This window comes from Takifugu flavidus, chromosome 1 (genome assembly GCF_003711565.1).
Source record: "Takifugu flavidus isolate HTHZ2018 chromosome 1, ASM371156v2, whole genome shotgun sequence".
NCBI classification, from domain to species: Eukaryota; Metazoa; Chordata; class Actinopteri; order Tetraodontiformes; family Tetraodontidae; genus Takifugu; species Takifugu flavidus.
The window spans coordinates 19,074,782-19,095,318 of NC_079520.1; the positions used below are offsets into that span (position 1 = coordinate 19,074,782).

The window sequence follows — 20,537 nt, forward strand, 5'->3', positions numbered from 1 at the left end:
CCCCCCCTCCTCCTCCGCTGGCAGAAATTTATAAAGAACAAAAAAATCCGACGAGGGAGGGAGGGAGGGGGGTTGATATACGCCGAGGCTGAAATCGAGAGGCGAACCTAGGGAAAGAGGAGTAATTTGTACACGGGACTTTCCCCCTCTTAGTACCCCAAAAGGAGGGGGGAAAGTCGCAATATTGGAATCGAAGAGGAATGTGCTTCTAAGGGCGTGAAAACGCCTGAAATTGTGGATACTTTATATATTTTTATTTCGAAAAAATATGGCCGAGAACGTTCTGGACTCTGGCCCGCCTTCAGCCAAGAGGCCTAAACTCTCCTCTCCGGCACTTTCCGCCTCTGCCAGCGATGGAAATGGTGAGTATTATTTCGTTATATCATTTGTTACAACATGGATCTTTAAGTTTGGTATTTTCGCTTGGTTTGGTCCACTTGGAATTGGAAGAAGATGCACGATTACTTCTCTGTTTTGTCGTAGCTCGCTAATCTTAGCTTGCTAGTATACAGTGTCGGACGTGAAGAAGAGCTTCCCCAGTTAGCTCGTTTGCTAAAAGCCATTTTAGCCGAAGGTAGCCGCGTAGCTGCGAGCTGCTCGGCTAACAGAATTCGGGTCCTACGGTGACGGTCCCGTGTGTAATGGCTACTTTAGGTGGACCCATAATAACCTTAATGGCCCACCTAACTTGTGGCAAACTTTATTGGGGTTTTCGATGGTGACATAGTGACTGGTAGCTCCCACAAGCACTCTGCTGGTGTTTTAGCTTTGTGGTTTCTAATACCTTCAACAATCAGTTGTGATGTCCCATCATATCCGCTCTCCAGCAGTTATTGATAGTGAAATCAAAAATTGCCAACCGTGGTGAGGAAAGCCTTGCGGGAGTGCTAAATTTAGGCCCGCCGGCCTGAATGATTGTTGAAATCAAATTGCCATTGTCGGTGTATGTTTTTGTGCATGGCGTGTGACAGCAGCTGGAATAGTGGCCTGCGAATAAAAATGTGCACCATTGACGGGGCTTTTGGCAGCTTAAACGTGCACTGAGGTTTGCAACACATTCGCGACCATCACGACAGTGGAACCAGTGTGGGTTAAGTTGTGCTCTGTATCCATGGAAAGGGCTGCTGGACAGGTTCAATAATCGGACCGTGCACATATGTGTGTTATATCCTGTGATTTGTCTCTATATTGTGCATATTGTGGATATTGATGAAATGGAGCGAAACACACAAACTACCGGGTTGATCGTCAGTACGCTACAAGCATGCTGAGGATCGATATACCTGTTGTATATTAATAATCACAAAAGAGCAACTAATGACTTCCATTATTTAGTAGCATGAATCTCAACCGGGTGACTTGCTGTTAAATGGCATCAGATCAAAGTGGCATCGTCTTTATTTGATAAAACATGTACTTCTGTAATGGAAATGGAATGGAAGCAAAAATGTTTAGCTTCCATCATATAAAATGACCATTTAGTGAAATATATATTTAGTTGTAAGAAGTCAACTCAGAGTAGCAAGAGAGAGAAATCTCAGCACCCGGCTTCTGTCCTGAGATGCAAACAAGCATGAAAACTCTGTTATGTTCATGTTATGGATGCAGATCAGCAGAGAACACATGCATTTTTGCAGATTGCTCTCAGTTTTCTGGCTTTATATCTCTATGAAACGGTCCATGTGTCATTTTGGTCAGATCCTTTACTGGTCCCCGTATTCTCTTGAGAGGAATACATGTTAGAACTCAGACCTGTTGTCCTTGATTAAACATGGTTCGGTTCTAAACAGAGAAAAAATATGGTCACACCTGTAAACACCTTTTTAATGCTGAACGTGGAATTGGGTTTGAGCTCATACTGACATCTAAAGGATTATCCCATTTTAATGTGGTGGTGGGCCTTGTTCTCTTTTCCCAGGTTGAAATTTTGCCTTTTTAAAATGACTTTTTCTTCCCCCCTTTCCAGAGTTTGGCTCGTTTTTGCAACTGGAGTGCGATCTCCCAGATGAGCTGATTAGCTCAAATGAGCCAGGACTTGTTAATGTGGGGATCTCAGCCAGTTGCACGACGCACTGGGACCAGGACCTGCTGTGCTGGGTCCCGGTGGAGGTAATGGAGGAGTGGGAACGATGGGTCTCGGACTTGGACCTGGAGGTGGTCCTGGAAGTCAAGATGCTGTGGCCAAGCATAAACAGCTGTCTGAACTTTTACGTTCTGGACCTCCCACCTCAGCCCAACAAGGACATCAAGGAGCCATGGGTAGCCCCGGTGGCGCTGCACACATGGGGCAACACTTGGCAAATATGAAGGCATCCTCTGGGCAGGGTCCTCCTCAAATGATGGGCCAGGGGCAGCAGCAGCATCTCTCTCCTCAGCAGCAGGCCAACATGATGCAGCAGAATGCTGCAGCTGGAATGATGGGCGGCATGAACAGAGCCATGATGGGCACACAACAGAAAGGCAATAATGGACAGCAGCAGCCGGGCATGATGGGGAACCAAGTGATGAACGGCTCCCCCAGAATGGGCTTTGGAAATCAGGGGATGGGTGGCAACACCAACTTGTTAGCTGAGACCCTGCAGCAGCAGGGCCCTGGGGGCCAGGGGGGCATGAGAGGACAGCAACCTGGACCCATGAACAAGGTAGGATTCTTGGGAATTCAGCACGCGCATGAAGTCTATTTACATTTAAATGTAATCATGACAGTAATTTGGAATGAATTTTTAGGCTTTAATTGGTTCAATTTATGGCAGCAAATTCTGTTAAGAGTTAGTGGCCACAATAAAAATGTAACTTTGGTGAGTAAGTAGTTACAGCATAAGCTTTCTGGCTCTCTTTGAATAGTGGGAAGCATCACATTAATATTAGAGTTGACATTTTGTCAGTGATTGTAAAGCTCCCTTCTATTTTGATTTAAAACAGGTAAATAATGAGTTTAAAACATACATGTTTCATGTCAGCCTCTCCTGTTTTTTTTTTTTTTTTTCCTTTAAGAATATACATTGATTTATTATAGACCTAAGTATATCTTACACTTTTCCCTTTAGGTTTGGAGCCAGAATTTTAATTGCATTAGATTCTTCACTGCTGTTAGAGGTTGAAATATATGTGTCCCATATGAATTTAACATAGGCTCCAACACAGTCCTTTATTTGGTTTTCAGGCGTCGAAGCCAAAACCTGATGATGTAAATGTGTTTATGCATGTGGCTCAGAATGCTTACATCGGTAAAGCTCAACACTTTTTAAAAACTAAAGCTATAAAAAATTCTTATAATTGAAGTAACACAAATTTCCAGAGTTGAAAATCGCCAGATTTACTCTTCCTGGGGGCTCAAACCTCTCTTCAATCATACCTTCACTGGAGTGCAAACGTTTTTTTTTTTGGTTTGTTTTTGAACATCGAGCCAGCTCAATGTTGGGCTCAAGCTTGGTAATTGATTGTGGGTTTAGTGCTAATTAATGCTAATTATGATTGATGGGTTACCATGAGGTATAATTGTTATTGTTTTCTTGGATCAGACTGAAAAGTGACCTCTTATATTAAGAGCATCATGTATTTTCATCATGCCATAGTTTTATAGAACATACAAAACATTAGAGCACGTCCTCGTGTGGTTATTTGAAAGTTCAGGCCTTTAGGCAGAGTTGGGGTTAAGGGTTATTATTTTTGTATTGATTCAGATGTAATGGTGCCTGAATTTGACAAATTCTTTGATAGGAAGTACTCATGAGCAATATAAACATAAAAGCCCAGCGCTGTTCCCATTTAGAAAACACAAACTGGCCATTGTTAGCAGCCAGATGTTTAACTGTTGTAGTGATAGAGGTCTTGGAAACCTTGGCTTTAATCATTATTCACTGTTCTTTACATTTTGTCCTTTCCAGATGGGCATGATGGGAAACCCAGGAGGGCCTTTTGGTGGTCCATACCAATCGCAGGGAAATCAGGGGCTGGGCCCCCAGCTCCAGAACAAAGGTCCAATGGCCAACAACCTGGCTCAGTTCAACGTGGACAAGAAGAATCAGGCCATGCAAGGAATGGCTGCAATGGTAGGGACCCAATACTTACTGTCTGAAAACTTGCTCAAGTCCTATGCCAACGTGAGCACTACACTTCTTTTGCAGAGCATTCATTCACCTTTCTACGTATTCTTTCACCACTCACCAGGGATCCCAGCAGTCACAGACGGGTGTGGGTGGTCCCTCTGGCGCACCTGTCGGGGGCGCTCCAGGGATGGTGCCCAACAGTCAGGCAGGTCTGGTGGGGCAGGCAGGTACCCAGGTTTCTGGAGCACCGGCTGCAGCGGGTGCCCCGCCCACAGCTGATCCTGAGAAGCGCAAGCTAATTCAGCAGCAGCTGGTGCTCCTTCTTCATGCCCACAAGTGCCAACGGCGGGAGCAGGCCAACGGTGAAGTTCGGCAATGCAACCTGCCCCACTGTCGCACCATGAAAAATGTCCTCAACCACATGACTCACTGCCAGGCTGGCAAATCCTGTCAGGGTGAGTAAAGGAGAAAAACTATCTTTCTGCACTCACTGGGTAAATAAAGGCATTTATTTGACAAAGATCTGCGTATTATTAGAGTTTGGATAGTTGGGCGTGAAGTGATTAATCAAAAATAACAAAACGCGCAGGTTTAAAGGTGGTTTTCTGTTAACATGGAAGGATTATTTTGGACAAGACATTGTGCAGAAGACGATGACTAAAGGAGTCAAGATCATTCTGATAATTATAAGGTCGCTACCTGTAGGTAAAAGGAAATATTGACATTGAAATAAAGAGATGGTCCACAATCTTGTATTGTAGTAATGCTAGAGAGATTTGAGTACAGACTTATTGGGGCAGCCTGAGATAAGGTGTTTGCGTTACACGATCGGCCAGTTCATTCATGATGGGAAACTGACAGCATGAATTTTCATTCTTGATCAGCCCGCTTTGATTTTTTTTCCCTCTCATTTGCAACAACTGTTCTGCAACCCTTTACATCTTAATACTTCTTTTTATCACCAGTTGCCCATTGTGCATCATCACGACAGATCATCTCCCACTGGAAGAACTGCACGAGGCATGACTGTCCGGTCTGCCTGCCCCTCAAGAATGCTGGGGACAAGAGGAACCCGCAGTGTGAGTGTCTGTATCTGACCAGTGCTATATACTTATTTCATTCTTTCCACATTACACATACAAATATGTTAGAATTGTTTGGTCATTATTTATTTGAGTTATTTCTGAAATGAACAAGCTAATTGAAAACTTCACAGGCTATCCCGGATGTATTATTAAAAACTGACCTGTCTCTCTACAGCTGTACTTGGTGGGGCCACAGCAAGCCTCGGCAGCTCCCTTGGGGCAGTACCTGGTGGGCAACCAAGTGCTCCCAGCCTCAACCCACCTAGCCAGATTGATCCCAGTTCAATAGAGAGAGCATATGCTGCCCTGGGCCTCACCTACCAGGGCAATCAGATCCAGACTCCTCAGCCCAGTATGCCCAACCAAGGACTTCAGGGCCAAGCTGGCATGAGGTCTTTGAACCCAATGGGTAAGTTATATTTCCTGGTTACCTGTTTGATTCTACAGGTGTGATTTTTAGATTTTGAAAAAGCTGCACTTTGTGGGACTGTGTTCATATCATTAGACTAATGTTAGACTAATGATTTCCCCGAATAGGTGCAAATCCTATGGGAGTTAATGGAGGTGTTGGAGGTCCTACTCAGAATCAACAAGCCAGCCTATTGCAGGACACCATGATGCACCTCAATGTGAACAGCCAAGGGTAAGAAAATGAACATACTGAGGATTTAAGTAGCAGCATGGGATAGTCTACCACACAAAACTCCCTTGAGGTGTACTAATCAACACCTCTTACTCCCCAAACCTATGTTTATCATCACTGAAATGATGGATTCCTGTATGGTCTCTCCGGTCTTATGATTTATATTTTGATGCCACATCTGATAGTTGTTGTGGGAGTTGGAGCTCACTGACACTCTCCCATTTTTTACAGTCTGTTGAATGATTCTGCGGGACTCGGATCCATGGCCTCCGTAGGCCCCCCCACTGCCACAGGTATAAGAAAAAGCTGGCACGAGGACATCACGCAGGACCTGCGAAACCATTTGGTACACAAACTGTAAGTATAAAAGAACAATTATTGACTATACAGTTGGCCTGATATTAAAGTGGTGGCACATAGGTAATACTTCAAAGAGCTAAAAAGACACATGAACTGCTTAAATATCAGCAAAGTACAGAAATTGTCTAAGACTTTTTCTGCTACTGTCTTTTCCTTCCATTTACATCTATTTTTTTATTCTTCCAATGACAGCGTTCAGGCAATTTTCCCAACTCCAGATCCAGCGGCACTAAAAGACCGCCGAATGGAAAACCTGGTTGCCTATGCTAGAAAAGTTGAAGGGGACATGTATGAGACGGCTAACAATAGAGTAAGTTCACCAAAGTTTATCAAAGCAGGTTTTTTCTTTTCACCTTTTTTTTTTAACACTTTCTTGATTTTGTGACTATTTTTTTATTTTTTACAGGCTGAGTACTATCATCTGCTAGCAGAGAAGATTTACAAGATCCAGAAGGAGTTGGAGGAGAAGAGAAGAACCCGGCTCCAGAAGCAGGGTCTTGGCCTCGGTCCTGCCAGCATGGGTCAGTCCCCCACCGGACTGCCTCCTAGTAAGTGGACATGGATATTCTTCTTACTACATTTACATCCCGGCTGCATTTTTAAAACCATTTTCTTCTTTGTCAACTGTTGCTACCAGCCCAAAGGTCATCAACTTGCAACCCGTTAAAAATCTGGATAAATCAGCTGTACTATTACATCCACTTCTCTAATTGAAATAATTAAAGTTTTCCCATATTCTGTTGATATGAAATGACCTAATTTTCATTATTGTCTTTTTTAACAGATGGTCCTCTTCCTGAGGTGTCAATGGTGCGACCAACTGGGCCAAATCAGATGGTCAACAGGATGCAAGGCCCAGGTAAAGACTCACAGGAAACACAATTTTATGATATTTATCTAAAAATATGTGATATCGCTATGCAATGTTAAATGGTTCTGAACAAATAACATTGAAAACTGTTTCCAAATGTTTTCTGCCATTTGCCTTATTTTTGCTGTGTTATAATGGAAAATGTTATACAGTAATAGTAATTTTCTTTACTGCTACAATTGAACTGAAATGAATGTGGAACTGTTTAATAACAAATAATTGAATGCATTTCTCACAAACGGTAGAATCTGTGCTAATACCACAAGTATCTTTTCAGGTATGAATCAGTTCAGTCAAATGGGGATGCAGTCAATGGGTCAGAGATCCACGCCGCCCCTACCCATGGTAGCCTCTGGTAACCAGGTTAGTGCTGAAGCCACACTTCAGCTGTGGATGATCTATTATTGAATCTCATTCTAACAGAGACAGACAGGGAAAAAATGTTAATTTAACCAAATAATTTCTCCCCCCCTGTTCTATAACACTAGATGGGAATGGTGGGGCCCAGGATGGGACAGCCCAATGTAAACCAGATTCAGAATCAGTATTTGTCTCAGGGGCAATTTCCAGGAGCTGGACAAGGAGTTGGACCTACTCAGCCTGGGATTGCCCAACCTGGCACACAGACAAACATGGCACAGGTAAGAAGTTAGAAAGTGTAAATGAAAGTTAATGTTTAGTTGTTTTTTTAATCCCCAAAAGCTACTACTGGTCCTAATTTTGTTTCTTTTGTCTTTCCACTTTTGTTCACCCTCTTCGATCCTAAGACACAGATCGGCACTCCTCCCTCTCTTCCAGTTGCTAGTCCTCTAGCACAACCAGGGTCAGTTGGCGGACCTGGTAGTGTTTCTGCGGTGGGACCGATGGGTCCTCAGAGTGTTGGTGTCGGAACACCAGGAGCACCTGCTTCATCAGTGACTTCCGCTAATGCAAATCAGCAAGCCAACTCCATCCCCCATTTAGCAGCCATGCGTGGCAGCTCGCCGTCCCCTGCTCATAGCCGATCTCCTACTCCTCACCAAACTCCCCCCAGATTAGCAGGGTCCCAGACCCCACAACCACACACACCTAGCGCACCTCAACTGGCACCCCCTCCAGGCTCTCAGCCGAACCATCTAGGCCAGGGCCCTGGCTCCAACAAGTCCCTCCAGCAGCAGCAGCACATGGGGCCAGGGTCAACCACTCCATCTCACCCCGGATTGGCCTCCAGCTCCACACCGCATGGAGCACAACTTCCACGCACTCCGGTAAGTGAGACGCGAGAGATTCTGATTGGACCAGTTACTATTATTCCTTGGACTTATGCTTTACAAAGAAATAAATTACAACCAACCCACCTGCCCATCATAGTTGCTAAGCAATGTAATATTGATATGCTTTGTTTATAATTTTAAGGATACAGACATTTTCTTCATACTTCTTTGTTTTTTTATCTGAATATGGTTCTTAAAATAATTTTATTTGTTTTATCAGAATACATAGAAAGTCCATTTATCCATGTTCTCATTCTTTTTTCCTCTAGCTCTCTCAAAAGGGTTCATTTCCAGGAGACAGTCAGGCCCTCACACCAGCCTCTGTCAACAGCCTGGACACTTGCTCACAGCAGCCGCACTTAGATACTTCATCCACCAGCCATGACTCCAAGATGGAGATAAAGCAACAGGATGAGGAAGAGGACAGTGAAGCTGGCAGCTGCTCTAAAGGAGGGAAGCTCCACAGCCTCAAAACAGAGGAAAAGCCAGTGAAGTCTGAGTTTAAGAAAGAAGATTGTTCCAGAGAAGGAGGTAAAGGGGTCCCAATGGATACATCATCAACATCAACAACAACAGCAGTGAGTGTAAAGACAGAAGACAGGAAATCAGAAGTAAAGAAGGAGGTGAAAGAGGAAGAGGAGACATCAGAGGCAGCTACGCCACAGGCTCCTGCCAAAAAGAAAAGTATGGACACATTTGCATCTTTTATCATTCTCTTTGATTCTGATCATTTAATATATTTTTTTTAAATAATTGATTTAAAGTAGAAGGTTTTTGATTACAATTTAGTTTCATAATACCTTCTATTCTTTATTTTTCCCCAGTCTTCAAGCCAGAGGAGCTTCGTCAAGCACTGATGCCCACACTTGAATCTCTCTATAGACAAGATCCAGAGTCTCTGCCTTTCAGAATGCCCGTAGATCCACAACTGCTGTGCATACCTGTATGTATTCCTCTGCAGACCACTATCATCAATTCAGTAGCACTAACTACTACTCAAAATTATGTCACAACCTTTTGGATTCCAAGTTCTCATAAGATTAATATTTTGGGCTACACAATGCAGTTACTTCATGGATCAATAACTATCTTGGTTTTGGTGAAAGCATTGCTGCTGTTAGTTGCATAGTATATAGTTATTAAATCAAGTGTTTTGAATTAAATGACTCTAAACATTTTGATTAGACAGTATAAAGTGAAAGGTTTGGCTAAGTTGGGCATCAGGACACAATGCTGTTCACATGTCAACCCATGCAGAACAGGAGTATAATTCCTTTTTTTTTTTAATAAAGCAGTATTGATTTGAGGACAGATATTTTCAGTAGTTAAGTCAATACGTCTTTCAGCCTGACTGTAGAAACTGTAGGTAGGTTTAACATGAAGTCCCCAGAATCTACTGAATTTTAATACATGCACATTGTGTTCTTCCAGGATTACTTTGACATTGTTAAGAATCCCATGGACCTATCTACTATTAAACGGAAGTTGGACACAGGTCTGTATAATTGAGACCATTTCTTTTGTAGATCTGTAAATGTAATGTTTGGCAAGAGAGTTCTTGATTTATCAAAAATCAGATTCATGATAAATTTGGTGGAAATCAAAATGAGTCTGTACCCACTTACAGAAATGCATAGAATCATTTGCAGTTTTATTGCACTTTTGTGTTGATCTGTGTAAAAATACTGACTTCCTAAATGGGGACCCTCTAATGAATCTAATCATTTCACCAGCTCATCATCTGTGTTTTGATTGTAGGTCAGTACCAGGATCCCTGGCAGTATGTGGATGACATCTGGCTCATGTTCAATAATGCCTGGCTGTACAACCGTAAAACATCCAGAGTCTACAAGTACTGCTCCAAGTTGGCTGAGGTCTTTGAGCAGGAGATTGATCCTGTCATGCAGAGTCTTGGCTACTGTTGTGGAAGGAAGGTAAGACAGAATGTCAGCGCAAGTAGACCGAAGGTGATAGAATTGGAAATTAGTTACTAGTCATGGACTAAATGTAACGTTTCCACTTGTAAGTAGCACAGACGGGTGAATTGATTTTAAAGGTTTGAAAATATATATTTTTTTTTATTACATTAAATCTGCACCTGCAGTGTCACTATGTGTAGATTATGTGGGCATACCACCCCATATCACATTTAACCTCTCATTAATCTCTATTTTTGCTTTTGCAGACAATTACCAAAATTGCCCTGTCAGACTGATTAAATGTGTCACTTAAAGCAAAAAAAAAACCTTCATAGATGGTTGAAAATAAGTTATTTATGTTAAGTGCAATTTTGGTTTATCTTTGATTGTAGTTGTTGTGGATTCCAATCTCTACTTCAGACTAAAGGCTTGATTTTGCTGTTTGACAGAACTATCAAAAGTAAAATAATCCATATTTTACCTGCAGGTACTTTGTCAGAAATCTTAGTAATTCTTATCTTGGTATTGCCAAGATTTGTTGTAACTTTATTGCTGCTGTAAACTCAGCAGATGTTAATATTCCATCCAAGCAATCAAAATTGTTCATTGTGTAATGACTGCTGATTTTCCTGAGGTGAATATTAGTTGAGATATTAATAGATTATTTCCTGTTTTGACCCTTTTCTGTCTATCAGTTGGAGTTCTCACCTCAGACGCTTTGCTGTTATGGAAAGCAGCTGTGCACTATTCCACGAGATGCTGCCTACTTCAGCTACCAGAACAGGTATGAAAGAAGGGAAACGGAGAAACATTTTATAAAAGGTGCAGAGGTTACTAGAGGGAGGCAATTAAAATTCAAGTAACTACCGGAATAACCACAGAGACTTATTGAGCCTATGAAAGCTATGCATTATTTGGTATTTTCCTCTTAGTATGCACTTCATTTTCTTTCATACTTTGTTGGTCTGATGTATTTTTCCCTCAACACTGCATCCAATTTATGTCCTCTTTTTAATACCTTCATGTGATGCCTTAATTTACTGGCATTTTAATAGTCAGTCTACTCCTTTCACATTCATTCAAAATGTTAATGTGTTTTTAATCAATTAAAGTGGCAGTGTTTCATTTAAAATTATAAATAAAGAAAAGAGTAGCATCTGTTTGTCTAAGGACAAAAGAAATTCACAGAAAATAGAAATTAGCTTTTTAAGATACATCAATAAAAAGTGAAGCTCATTTCAATGTACATAGCTTTTATTTTATAGCTGTATAAACCTATAAGCTTTATTCAATGAGCACACTTTATTTGTGATTTGTGTCTCAAAAAAAAGAAGCTGAACAGAAATGTGAAAGGACCGACTTTAAAATGAACTGCGCGAATGAACACTTGGGCAGCTGTCTGTGGCTCCTTGTTCATTCGTTCTTTGTCTGCATTATGTCCTGTGATACAACCTTTTCAGTTTCCCTGCTCAAAGTTAAGCTTCTGTTGATTCTGCTCCTGTGCTGCCAACTGTGATTGTGTTTGCTGTTGCCCATCCACTCATGTCCAAATTTCTAATCAGTGCTTTGCCTCGGCTCTCTGCTGTGTGTTGTCTTGAATGTTTGTCCCGTCCTCTACCTTGTCCATATGGCTTGTCTGTCTTCCCTTCCAATGGTTGTGATGTCAACATTGGCTTGCTTTTGCCTTGACCAACCATGCACCTTCAAAACCCATCGCTCTCACCCTCACCCCTCACAATCATGACTGGCTGTTGCGATGACGACTTCCTGCTGTCCTGCGCTTCCACTTCCTGCTTGCTCCGATTGTGGCACCCTACCTTGCCCCATGTGCCTGCCCATGCGCTGTCTATGGTTGACTGTGCTTTGGGGAACGGTGTAGTTCACCAAAATATGGGCTTATTGCTGACAGGTACCACTTCTGCGAGAAGTGTTTCAACGAGATCCAGGGAGAGACCGTTTCCCTGGGTGATGACCCTACACAGCCACAGACGTGAGTACCAGTCTAATTTTTTTTCATTTAAGGCAGGATTTTAAAATTATATTCAAGCAACTATACCAAAGACGCAGGACCGGTGTATTCAATTGCTGTATCCGTGGTTTGTCAAGTTTTCCCCTGTTGTGCAACAAATCATTAAAATTGTTGTAACTGATTTTAGATCAATTAACAAGGATCAGTTTGAGAAGAAGAAGAATGACACACTGGACCCTGAGCTGTGAGTTATGTCATGAAACTTATCCATTTCGACTCAAGTACTTTGGTAAACATTTCTGTTTTCTCATTTCAGGTTTGTTGAATGTTTAGACTGCGGGCGCAGGATGCATCAGATTTGTGTCTTGCACCATGAAACAATATGGCCGTCTGGGTAAGAATTGGCCCACATGTAGTGGTTTAATCATTGTACATTTGCTTAATGATTTGTTTGCATCCTCATATTTAAACTTTTTCCTTGATAGCTTCGTTTGTGATGGCTGCTTAAAGAAGACAAATAAGACAAGAAAAGAGAACAAGTATTGTGCTAAAAGTAAGAGTCAGTAGTTCTTGTGGTTCCTTCTTTAACATAAACCAAAATGTGATTGAAAAGGCCTCTGAACACTTGTTAAACACGTGTTGCCTGGCTTTCTCACACAGGGTTGCCACAGACAAAGTTGGGCTGTTTCCTGGAGACGAGAGTGAATGACTTCCTGAAGCGTCAAAGCCATCCAGAGGCTGGAGACGTGACTATTCGTGTTGTTCATGTCTCGGACAAAGTAGTGGAGGTGAAACCGGGGATGAAATCGAGGTATGAGGATGAAAAATGCTGCTTGGTGTGATTCACCACATAGAGTCTATTGTGGGGATAACAGGTCTTGAGTGCTTTGCATTTAGACATCAAACAACTTTTTTTTTTTTTAAATAATTTTTAATCACGTTAAAACTCAACAGTCAAAGCTTTTTATACATTGTTACTACATATTCTTTGAGGCAAATAAATTCCTTTTGTAGTTTGCTAATGTGATTAATGCATTATCTGTTTCTGTGATCTTGCTAATTTCTCTACAGATTTGTGGACAGTGGAGAGATGTCAGAGTCTTTTCCATATAGGACAAAAGCCCTATTTGCTTTTGAGGACATTGATGGGGTGGATGTCTGTTTCTTTGGGATGCATGTTCAAGAATATGGATCTGATTGCCCTCAGCCCAACCAAAGGTAGGGTCTTTGACCATACTGAAAACATAATTTTTTTAGATGCTTTCTCAAAACTGTTTTCCTTGTCTTGCAATTTTTTTAATTTTTATCTTCCGTTCATATAGACGAGTATATATCTCCTACCTGGACAGTGTCCATTTCTTCAAGCCTCGCTGTCTAAGAACAGCAGTCTATCATGAAATCCTCATTGGCTACTTGGAGTATGTCAAGAAGTTGGGGTGAGTTCTGCTTCACCAACTAAATGTGGTCTTCAAATGCTAAATTCATGTGGATTCTTTTTTTTCCCACTCAGAACTCTAAAGTCACTGTCAGTTTTTTTTGTCTCTTACCTTTCCTTATCAGCTACACCACTGGACATATCTGGGCTTGCCCACCCAGTGAAGGAGACGACTACATCTTTCACTGTCATCCTGTGGATCAGAAGATCCCAAAGCCAAAGCGCCTACAAGAGTGGTACAAGAAAATGTTGGACAAAGCAGTAGCAGAGCGGATCGTGCATGATTACAAGGTGGAGAAACTGACTATCAAGTTTAAATGTATAGTAAAAAGCATTTGCAGCATTTTTATTTTCATTTTAAGCTATTTTAAGCCTGGGCACTAATGGAGAATAAAGATTAGAGACAATACTATAACTGATTGTAATTACTTATTTGGATGCTATTTGAGGAACACGCTCACCTCATCTTTCATGTACCCCCACAGGATATTTTCAAGCAGGCAACAGAAGATCGGTTGACAAGTGCCAAAGAGTTGCCTTACTTTGAAGGTGACTTTTGGCCCAACGTGCTGGAAGAGAGCATCAAAGAGCTGGAGCAGGAGGAAGAGGAGCGAAAAAGAGAGGAGAACAGCACATGCAATGAGAGTATAGATGTACGCACGTTCTATCACGTCTATAAGAAATATCTTCTGGGTTATTAAATGGTGATGAGACTGGGTGGTCACACAAAATGCTCCTTGTTTTTTCTTCAGGACACAAAGGGTGACAGTAAAAATGCAAAGAAGAAGAACAACAAGAAGACAAGTAAGAACAAGAGCAGCCTAAGTCGAGCCAATAAGAAGAAGCCGGGGATGCCTAATGTCTCCAATGACCTTTCCCAGAAACTCTATGCCACTATGGAAAAACACAAAGAGGTATTACAAGGCGCAATTATGCATTATACTGTATGTTTACATATTTCTTTTCAAAATACTACAGTACCCCAGTCTTTTGTGGATAAGGTGTTTTAAGATTTTGTAAATTTATTTCTGAATTGAAACCTTAGCTCATACTTTGTTTGCTCCACTATTTTTTTCCCCCAAGGTGTTCTTTGTGATACGGCTGATTGCTGGCCCCATGGCAAATGCCTTGCCCCCCATTGCGGACCCCGACCCCCTTATGGCATGTGACCTTATGGATGGCCGCGATGCATTCCTTACACTGGCCCGGGACAAACATCTTGAGTTTAGTTCCCTCAGAAGGTCCATGTGGAGCTCCATGTGTATGTTGGTGGAGCTGCATAACCAAAGCCAAGACCGTTTTGTATACACTTGCAATGAATGCAAGCACCATGTCGAGACTCGCTTTCACTGTACCGTTTGTGAGGTGAGCGGCAGAAAGGTTGTTTTGATTGTCTTACTCTTGAAGAATAGAATTATTTTAAATGCAACATGACACCATTTTAAATGTCTTTTGTCCTTAACAGGATTACGACCTCTGCATCACATGTTACAACACTAAGGGCCACGAGCACAAGATGGAGAAGCTAGGGCTTGGTTTGGATGATGAAAGCAGCAACCAGGCTGCAGCTACCACTCAGAGTCCTGGAGATTCTCGTCGCCTCAGCATTCAGCGCTGCATCCAGTCACTTGTCCACGCCTGCCAGTGTAGAAATGCCAACTGCTCTCTGCCATCCTGCCAGAAGATGAAACGTGTGGTCCAGCACACAAAAAGCTGCAAGAGGAAAACCAATGGTGGCTGCCCCATTTGTAAACAGCTCATTGCACTTTGTTGCTATCATGCAAAACACTGTCAGGAGAATAAGTGCCCGGTCCCATTCTGTCTAAACATCAAGCACAAACTCCGACAGCAGCAGCTCCAACATAGGCTACAGCAAGCCCAGATGCTAAGACGTAGAATGGCTAGCATGCAAAGAGTAGGCCAGCCTGCTCCTGGGGGAGCCCCCGGAGGCAATGGCCTGCCTTCTCCTGGAGCCAACAATGGAGCAACTGGTCCTGGTACTCCCACATCTGTTGGCACGCAGCCCACTACTCCACAGACGCCTACCCAGGGCAATATGCCTGCACTTCCTCCACAGCAGGGCAGTGGAATGAGTGGATTGGGAGGAATTGGGAGCCCAGTCCAACAACAGCAGATCCAGCAGCCAGGTGGTACCATGCCCCCTCAACACCATCTTCACCAGTTTCAGCCAGTAGGTGGAGCAAGCGGCGTGGGGATGATGAACTCTCCCCAGCAGCAAATGGTACCTCAGCTCCAGCAGCAGTCTCCAAATGTCCAGCAACTCCAGCAGCAGCAGCAACACCCTGGTGGTTTGCCTCCATACAACCCCAGACCACCCGGAGCCTCTCCCCTACACCAGTCCATTGGCAAACCTGGACTGGGTACAGCCACTCCACCACAGCAACAGCAACAACCTAACCAGGGCCAAGGATCCATGCCAATGCAAGGTCAGCCGCAAGGACCGCCTTTGGCTGCCGTGGAGACGGCCCTAAAAATTCAGCGCCTGGCAGAGACCCAGAGACAAATGGCTCAAGCTCAAGCACAGATACGTGGATTAGGTCAAGGAGGCATGATGCCCCCCCATCCCCACCACCAGAATGCCCAGGCACAGATGGGCATGCCCCACATGGGGGCCCAGGGGATGCCGCCACAAGGTCAAGGAGTTGTTGGCAGAACTATGTTGGATCCTCAGCAGCAGGGGATGTTAACAGGAATGCAGCAAGGCAGTCCGCAGCCTCAGCTGCCCCCTCAAGTTCAGCAGCAGCTCCAACCAGTGCAGCAGGGAGGTGGTGGACAACTTCAGCCGACAAACCAACAATGGGGTGCTGGTGGACCGCAACAAAGGCCAGGCATGATGGGTCACATGGCACCACAGCAGCAGGCAGCAGTGAATCAGCCGCCACCGCAGCAGATGAATCAACAGCAACCGCAACCGGGGAACCGTGGCATGATGCCAGGATTGGGTGTATCGGGAGGGGCAGTGGGGTTACCAGCTTCTATAGCAGGAGCAGCTGCATCAGGAAACCTACCCCAGGGAGCACTACAAGAGTTACTGCGAACGCTGCGCTCCCCAAGCTCTCCTCTCCAACAGCAGCAAGTCCTCAACATTCTTCGTTCCAACCCGGCCCTCATGGCTGCTTTTATCAGACAGAGAGCAGCCAGGTATCAAGGTGGACAGGGTGGCCCTGGAGGAGGGCCCCCGCCACAAGGAGGACCTGCCGGCGTGAGGTTCCAAGGTGCTGCTGGTGCGATGCCTCCTATTGGAGGGCCTGGAGCTAACCAACTTGGTAACTTGGACGGACAGCAGCCAGCCAACGTAAATCAGGCGGGGCAGCCGGGGCTGAACATGGGTCAACTTCAGCAACTGCAACAGCAACAACAGCGCCCGATGATGCCCGGTAATTTACAGCAACAACAAATGGCGGCGTTACAACAGCAACAACAGGGAGCGATGCCAGCGGGGCAACAAGGTAACATGGCAAATATGAGTCCACAATTTAGAGAGCTGTTGTTGAGAAGACACCTGCAGCAGCAGCAGCAGCAGCAGCAGCAGCAGCAGCAGATGGGAAACCACGGGCAGTTCCAACAGCAGACAAGCCAACAAGGCTTTATGCAACCTAGCCAAGGTCAGCAAGGGATGCCTCCATCATCCCAAGCCCAGCCGAATGGTGCAACTGTCGAGGGTCTCCAGCAGCCGCAAGGAGCACCACAGGGTCCTCCGGGACAGATGGGACAGCAGCAAGGCTACCCCAATTCCTTGTCACAAGTAGCAGCACTCCAGCAAAGGCTCCAGCATCAGATGCAGATGCAACAGCAACAGAATCCCATGGGTGGCCATCAAGGTCAGGACGGAGGACCGACGGGACCCCCACTGCAGCAAGGACAAGGTGGACCGGGCCAGGTGCAGCAACAAGGGGGAGTTGGAGGAGGGGCTGGTGGTCCCACATTGCCGCAGGCGTCTCAAGCCATGCTTCACCAGAACATCCACCAGAGGCTTCTACAGCACCAGCACCTCACTGGGAGTTCTCCAGCTCAACACAGTAGTCCCATGAGCCCCCAGCAACAAATGGCACAGTCTCCCCACCTCCAAGGACAAGGCGGACTTGGTCCAGCAGGATCGCTCAGCAGTCAGGTCAGATCACCTCAACCCTCACCGAGGCCGCAGTCGCAGCCTCCACGTTCTAGCCCCTCCCCGCGCATGCAGCCCTCCTCCCAGCCTCAGCCTTCGCCCCATCGCATCTCCCCACAGACACAGACTGGTTCACCCCACCCGGGGCATCTAAATCAACATCACCCCAGTATGGCGCCTCCCCAGCCCCCCCAACCCCAACAGCAAGTGTTATCGCAGCAGCAGCCGCCGCCCAGTGCTCCCGTAGATCCCAGTCAGTTCACGTCGGAACAGAATTCCATCATATCCCAGCTGAGCGGGATGGCGGGGATGCAGGGGGGGCAGTCGGACATGCTGGGTGGAAACAATAACGGCAGCAACAGCAACCAGGATCTGGGAACGAACATTAACCACAACAGCTTGTAACTGACTCTCGTCGTGTTTTTGATGTTCTGCTCTTTTGCCCCAAATGTCAAACCGCTACAACAGAGCGACCTGGACTACGACTTTGGGGTTTTAGAAGTTTTTATTTTTTATTTAAATATTTTTGTGATGTATAAATAAGAACTGAAGCTTCCTTCCTATGGGAGATGCAACATAAATCTGAGAAGTCAATAAATAAATAAATTAAAACAATGGTAAGTTATTGCTGTTAATATATATATCTATATATTTTTGCCAGTTCTGTACAAAAGGTGTGAGGGCAGTGTTTCAGGTTGAAAATATTTCTTCCTTAGTCTATCACACAATATTTTTGAGGACTTTGGAGAATTTTGCCTTTTTATGAGTATTTTTAAGATTTTAAAATATGGCTAAAAAAAATAAAGTGAGTTGATATAGTGTACTTTTTCCACTTTGTTTTTCTCCTCAAAGAGTCATAATTCTATCTATCCTCCCCTCAGTGTCAACATATCTTCTGTTCTGGACCATATTGACAGCGATGTACATTTACCAACAGAAGAGCCGACCTTCAGTGAGATGTGCGCAGTCGGGGTGGTGTTGAGAAATTTCTTAAACTCGCATCCTTTATAATCACAAGTAATTAACGAGAAATGTTAAACAAATGGTCCTGAGATAAAGTGATTATTTGATAAATGAGGGGAGGCTGTGTTAAATTAAGGTGTTTTTCCTTCAGGGTTTGAAATTAAACCTCAGCAGTATTTTCCTTTTTTTGGGGGTGGGGGGTACTGACCATATCTGCAGAACAATTCTTTCTATCCCCACTCTGCATCTTTATTTCTCCTTTATATTTGTACATATATACGGCCTTGTGTATGAACTGTGACATTGAGAACATTGTATTTTTTTTTTGGGAAGGGGGGGGGGGCTGCAGACTTTAAAGAATCCTGCCTGTATTGTCATCCCCTCATCGGTGTCCCCTCCTGCCTGTCAGCCACAAACTTTGAAAGTACTGTATAAAGTAAGAACTGGTGAAGTTGGATACTGTTATTTGTAATCAGTGAGATACATTAAAAAAACTGTACATACTTTAACCTTTATGAGCAGAGGAATTATTTTCTGCTGCTTCTTTCCTCTCGTTTGAGTTGATATTTGCTGTATCTGTATAAAATCTTAAAAAAGCCAAAAAAAAAGTACTCCTGAGCTGCTGTACAGTATTGATATGTTTTTTTTCCCTAAATGGTACAGTATAGGGTGTAGTAGGTCACAAGCACCAATGCGCCTTTTTCTGTGTATTCCCCCCCCCCAACGGTTTAAGGAAGGGAGGGGGGTCATCGTAACATCACACATCTGAACAATCTCAAAACGTAGACGTGACACTTGTACGACGACTCGCCAATGCAGAGGTTGGTTCGAGGTGTGAGGTTGAAATTTGGTCGTTTAGCTTTTTACGGAGAGGACTGAAGACACGACAGCCTCCTCCTCGCTATTTTTCTCAAAGGGTTACAGGGAAGGGGGCACGCATCAGAACCAGGTGGCAATATATCTTGAGACTTATTTTATAAAAAAAACAAACAAAAAAAACAGGAAAAACTGTCTTTTATATATAGATATATTATTTAATTTTATTTTTTTGAAATAAAACTTGAAGCTACAGGAATTATTAGATAAAACCATGTTTTGTTTTGTATTAAAGATGTTATGGTGATGCAAAAAGACACTGCAGACAGCTGAGTTTTCTCTGGGGGAGGCCGTGGAGTATACCATCCTTTCTAATATTTCATGAATATAGTTGTAAACATATGAAAAATCACTGTACAAATCCATGGCAACTGAACAAACAGTTCTGTTTTACACATTTCTCCTAAAAAAAAAAAGACTGGAAATATTTAAATATTTGTTTAGTATTCAAATGGAATCTTTGACCACTTTTTTTGTTCCTCTTGTTAACGACTTTTGGTGCTTGCTGAGAAAAAGCAAAAACTGTTGCTCCATTTTCATTAATTTTTTTTTTAAGTTATTTTGGTGGTCTGACTTGTTTTTGCCAATAAATTAATTGTACAATAAAGTTATGTTTGTACCATTGAAGATAATGGATTGTTGCCTTTTTTCACATTTGTGTATATTTTCTGCTGGTGAATAAAATGACTATTTAAGAAGGTTTGAGCATGGCGTCTTTTTTGCATGTTGCTTTTGTTGTATTTCCTCCCACATAATTAATCAAATTAAGCAATGATGTTATATTTTTAACAGGAAATCCTGAAATACTATAGTTTATACTATACTACTATACCCACCCTTAATGAAGGAGAAGTTTGGGAATTTACCTGAAAGGATTTGACATTAGTAAAATAAATAATTGAACTGTCCTGGACAGCCTTGTCTCCTTCACAAGTGTAATTATCAAGATTTTTAACCCATTAAATGATGACCTGTCCCACATTAC

The 20,537-nt window shown here is 43.4% G+C and overlaps 1 protein-coding gene across 1 annotated transcript; it reads left to right on the forward strand.

The window, feature by feature from the left end:
• The first annotated feature begins 115 nt into the window (after nucleotides 1-115).
• On the forward strand, nucleotides 116-20,250 carry LOC130513241 (histone acetyltransferase p300-like). Its single transcript, XM_057011976.1, is given in 32 exon segments — nucleotides 116-362; nucleotides 1,967-2,041; nucleotides 2,044-2,642; nucleotides 3,888-4,052; nucleotides 4,171-4,504; nucleotides 5,015-5,128; nucleotides 5,310-5,543; nucleotides 5,672-5,777; nucleotides 6,009-6,134; nucleotides 6,330-6,447; nucleotides 6,544-6,685; nucleotides 6,922-6,996; nucleotides 7,286-7,371; nucleotides 7,497-7,649; nucleotides 7,776-8,255; nucleotides 8,531-8,945; nucleotides 9,086-9,204; nucleotides 9,693-9,756; nucleotides 10,020-10,195; nucleotides 10,876-10,964; nucleotides 12,090-12,170; nucleotides 12,337-12,393; nucleotides 12,466-12,543; nucleotides 12,635-12,702; nucleotides 12,810-12,960; nucleotides 13,221-13,367; nucleotides 13,472-13,585; nucleotides 13,710-13,875; nucleotides 14,070-14,237; nucleotides 14,337-14,498; nucleotides 14,668-14,949; nucleotides 15,050-20,250. Coding segments are annotated over 32 exon segments (8,307 nt in total). The 5' UTR covers nucleotides 116-268; the 3' UTR covers nucleotides 18,119-20,250.
• Nucleotides 20,251-20,537: the final 287 nt, after the last annotated feature.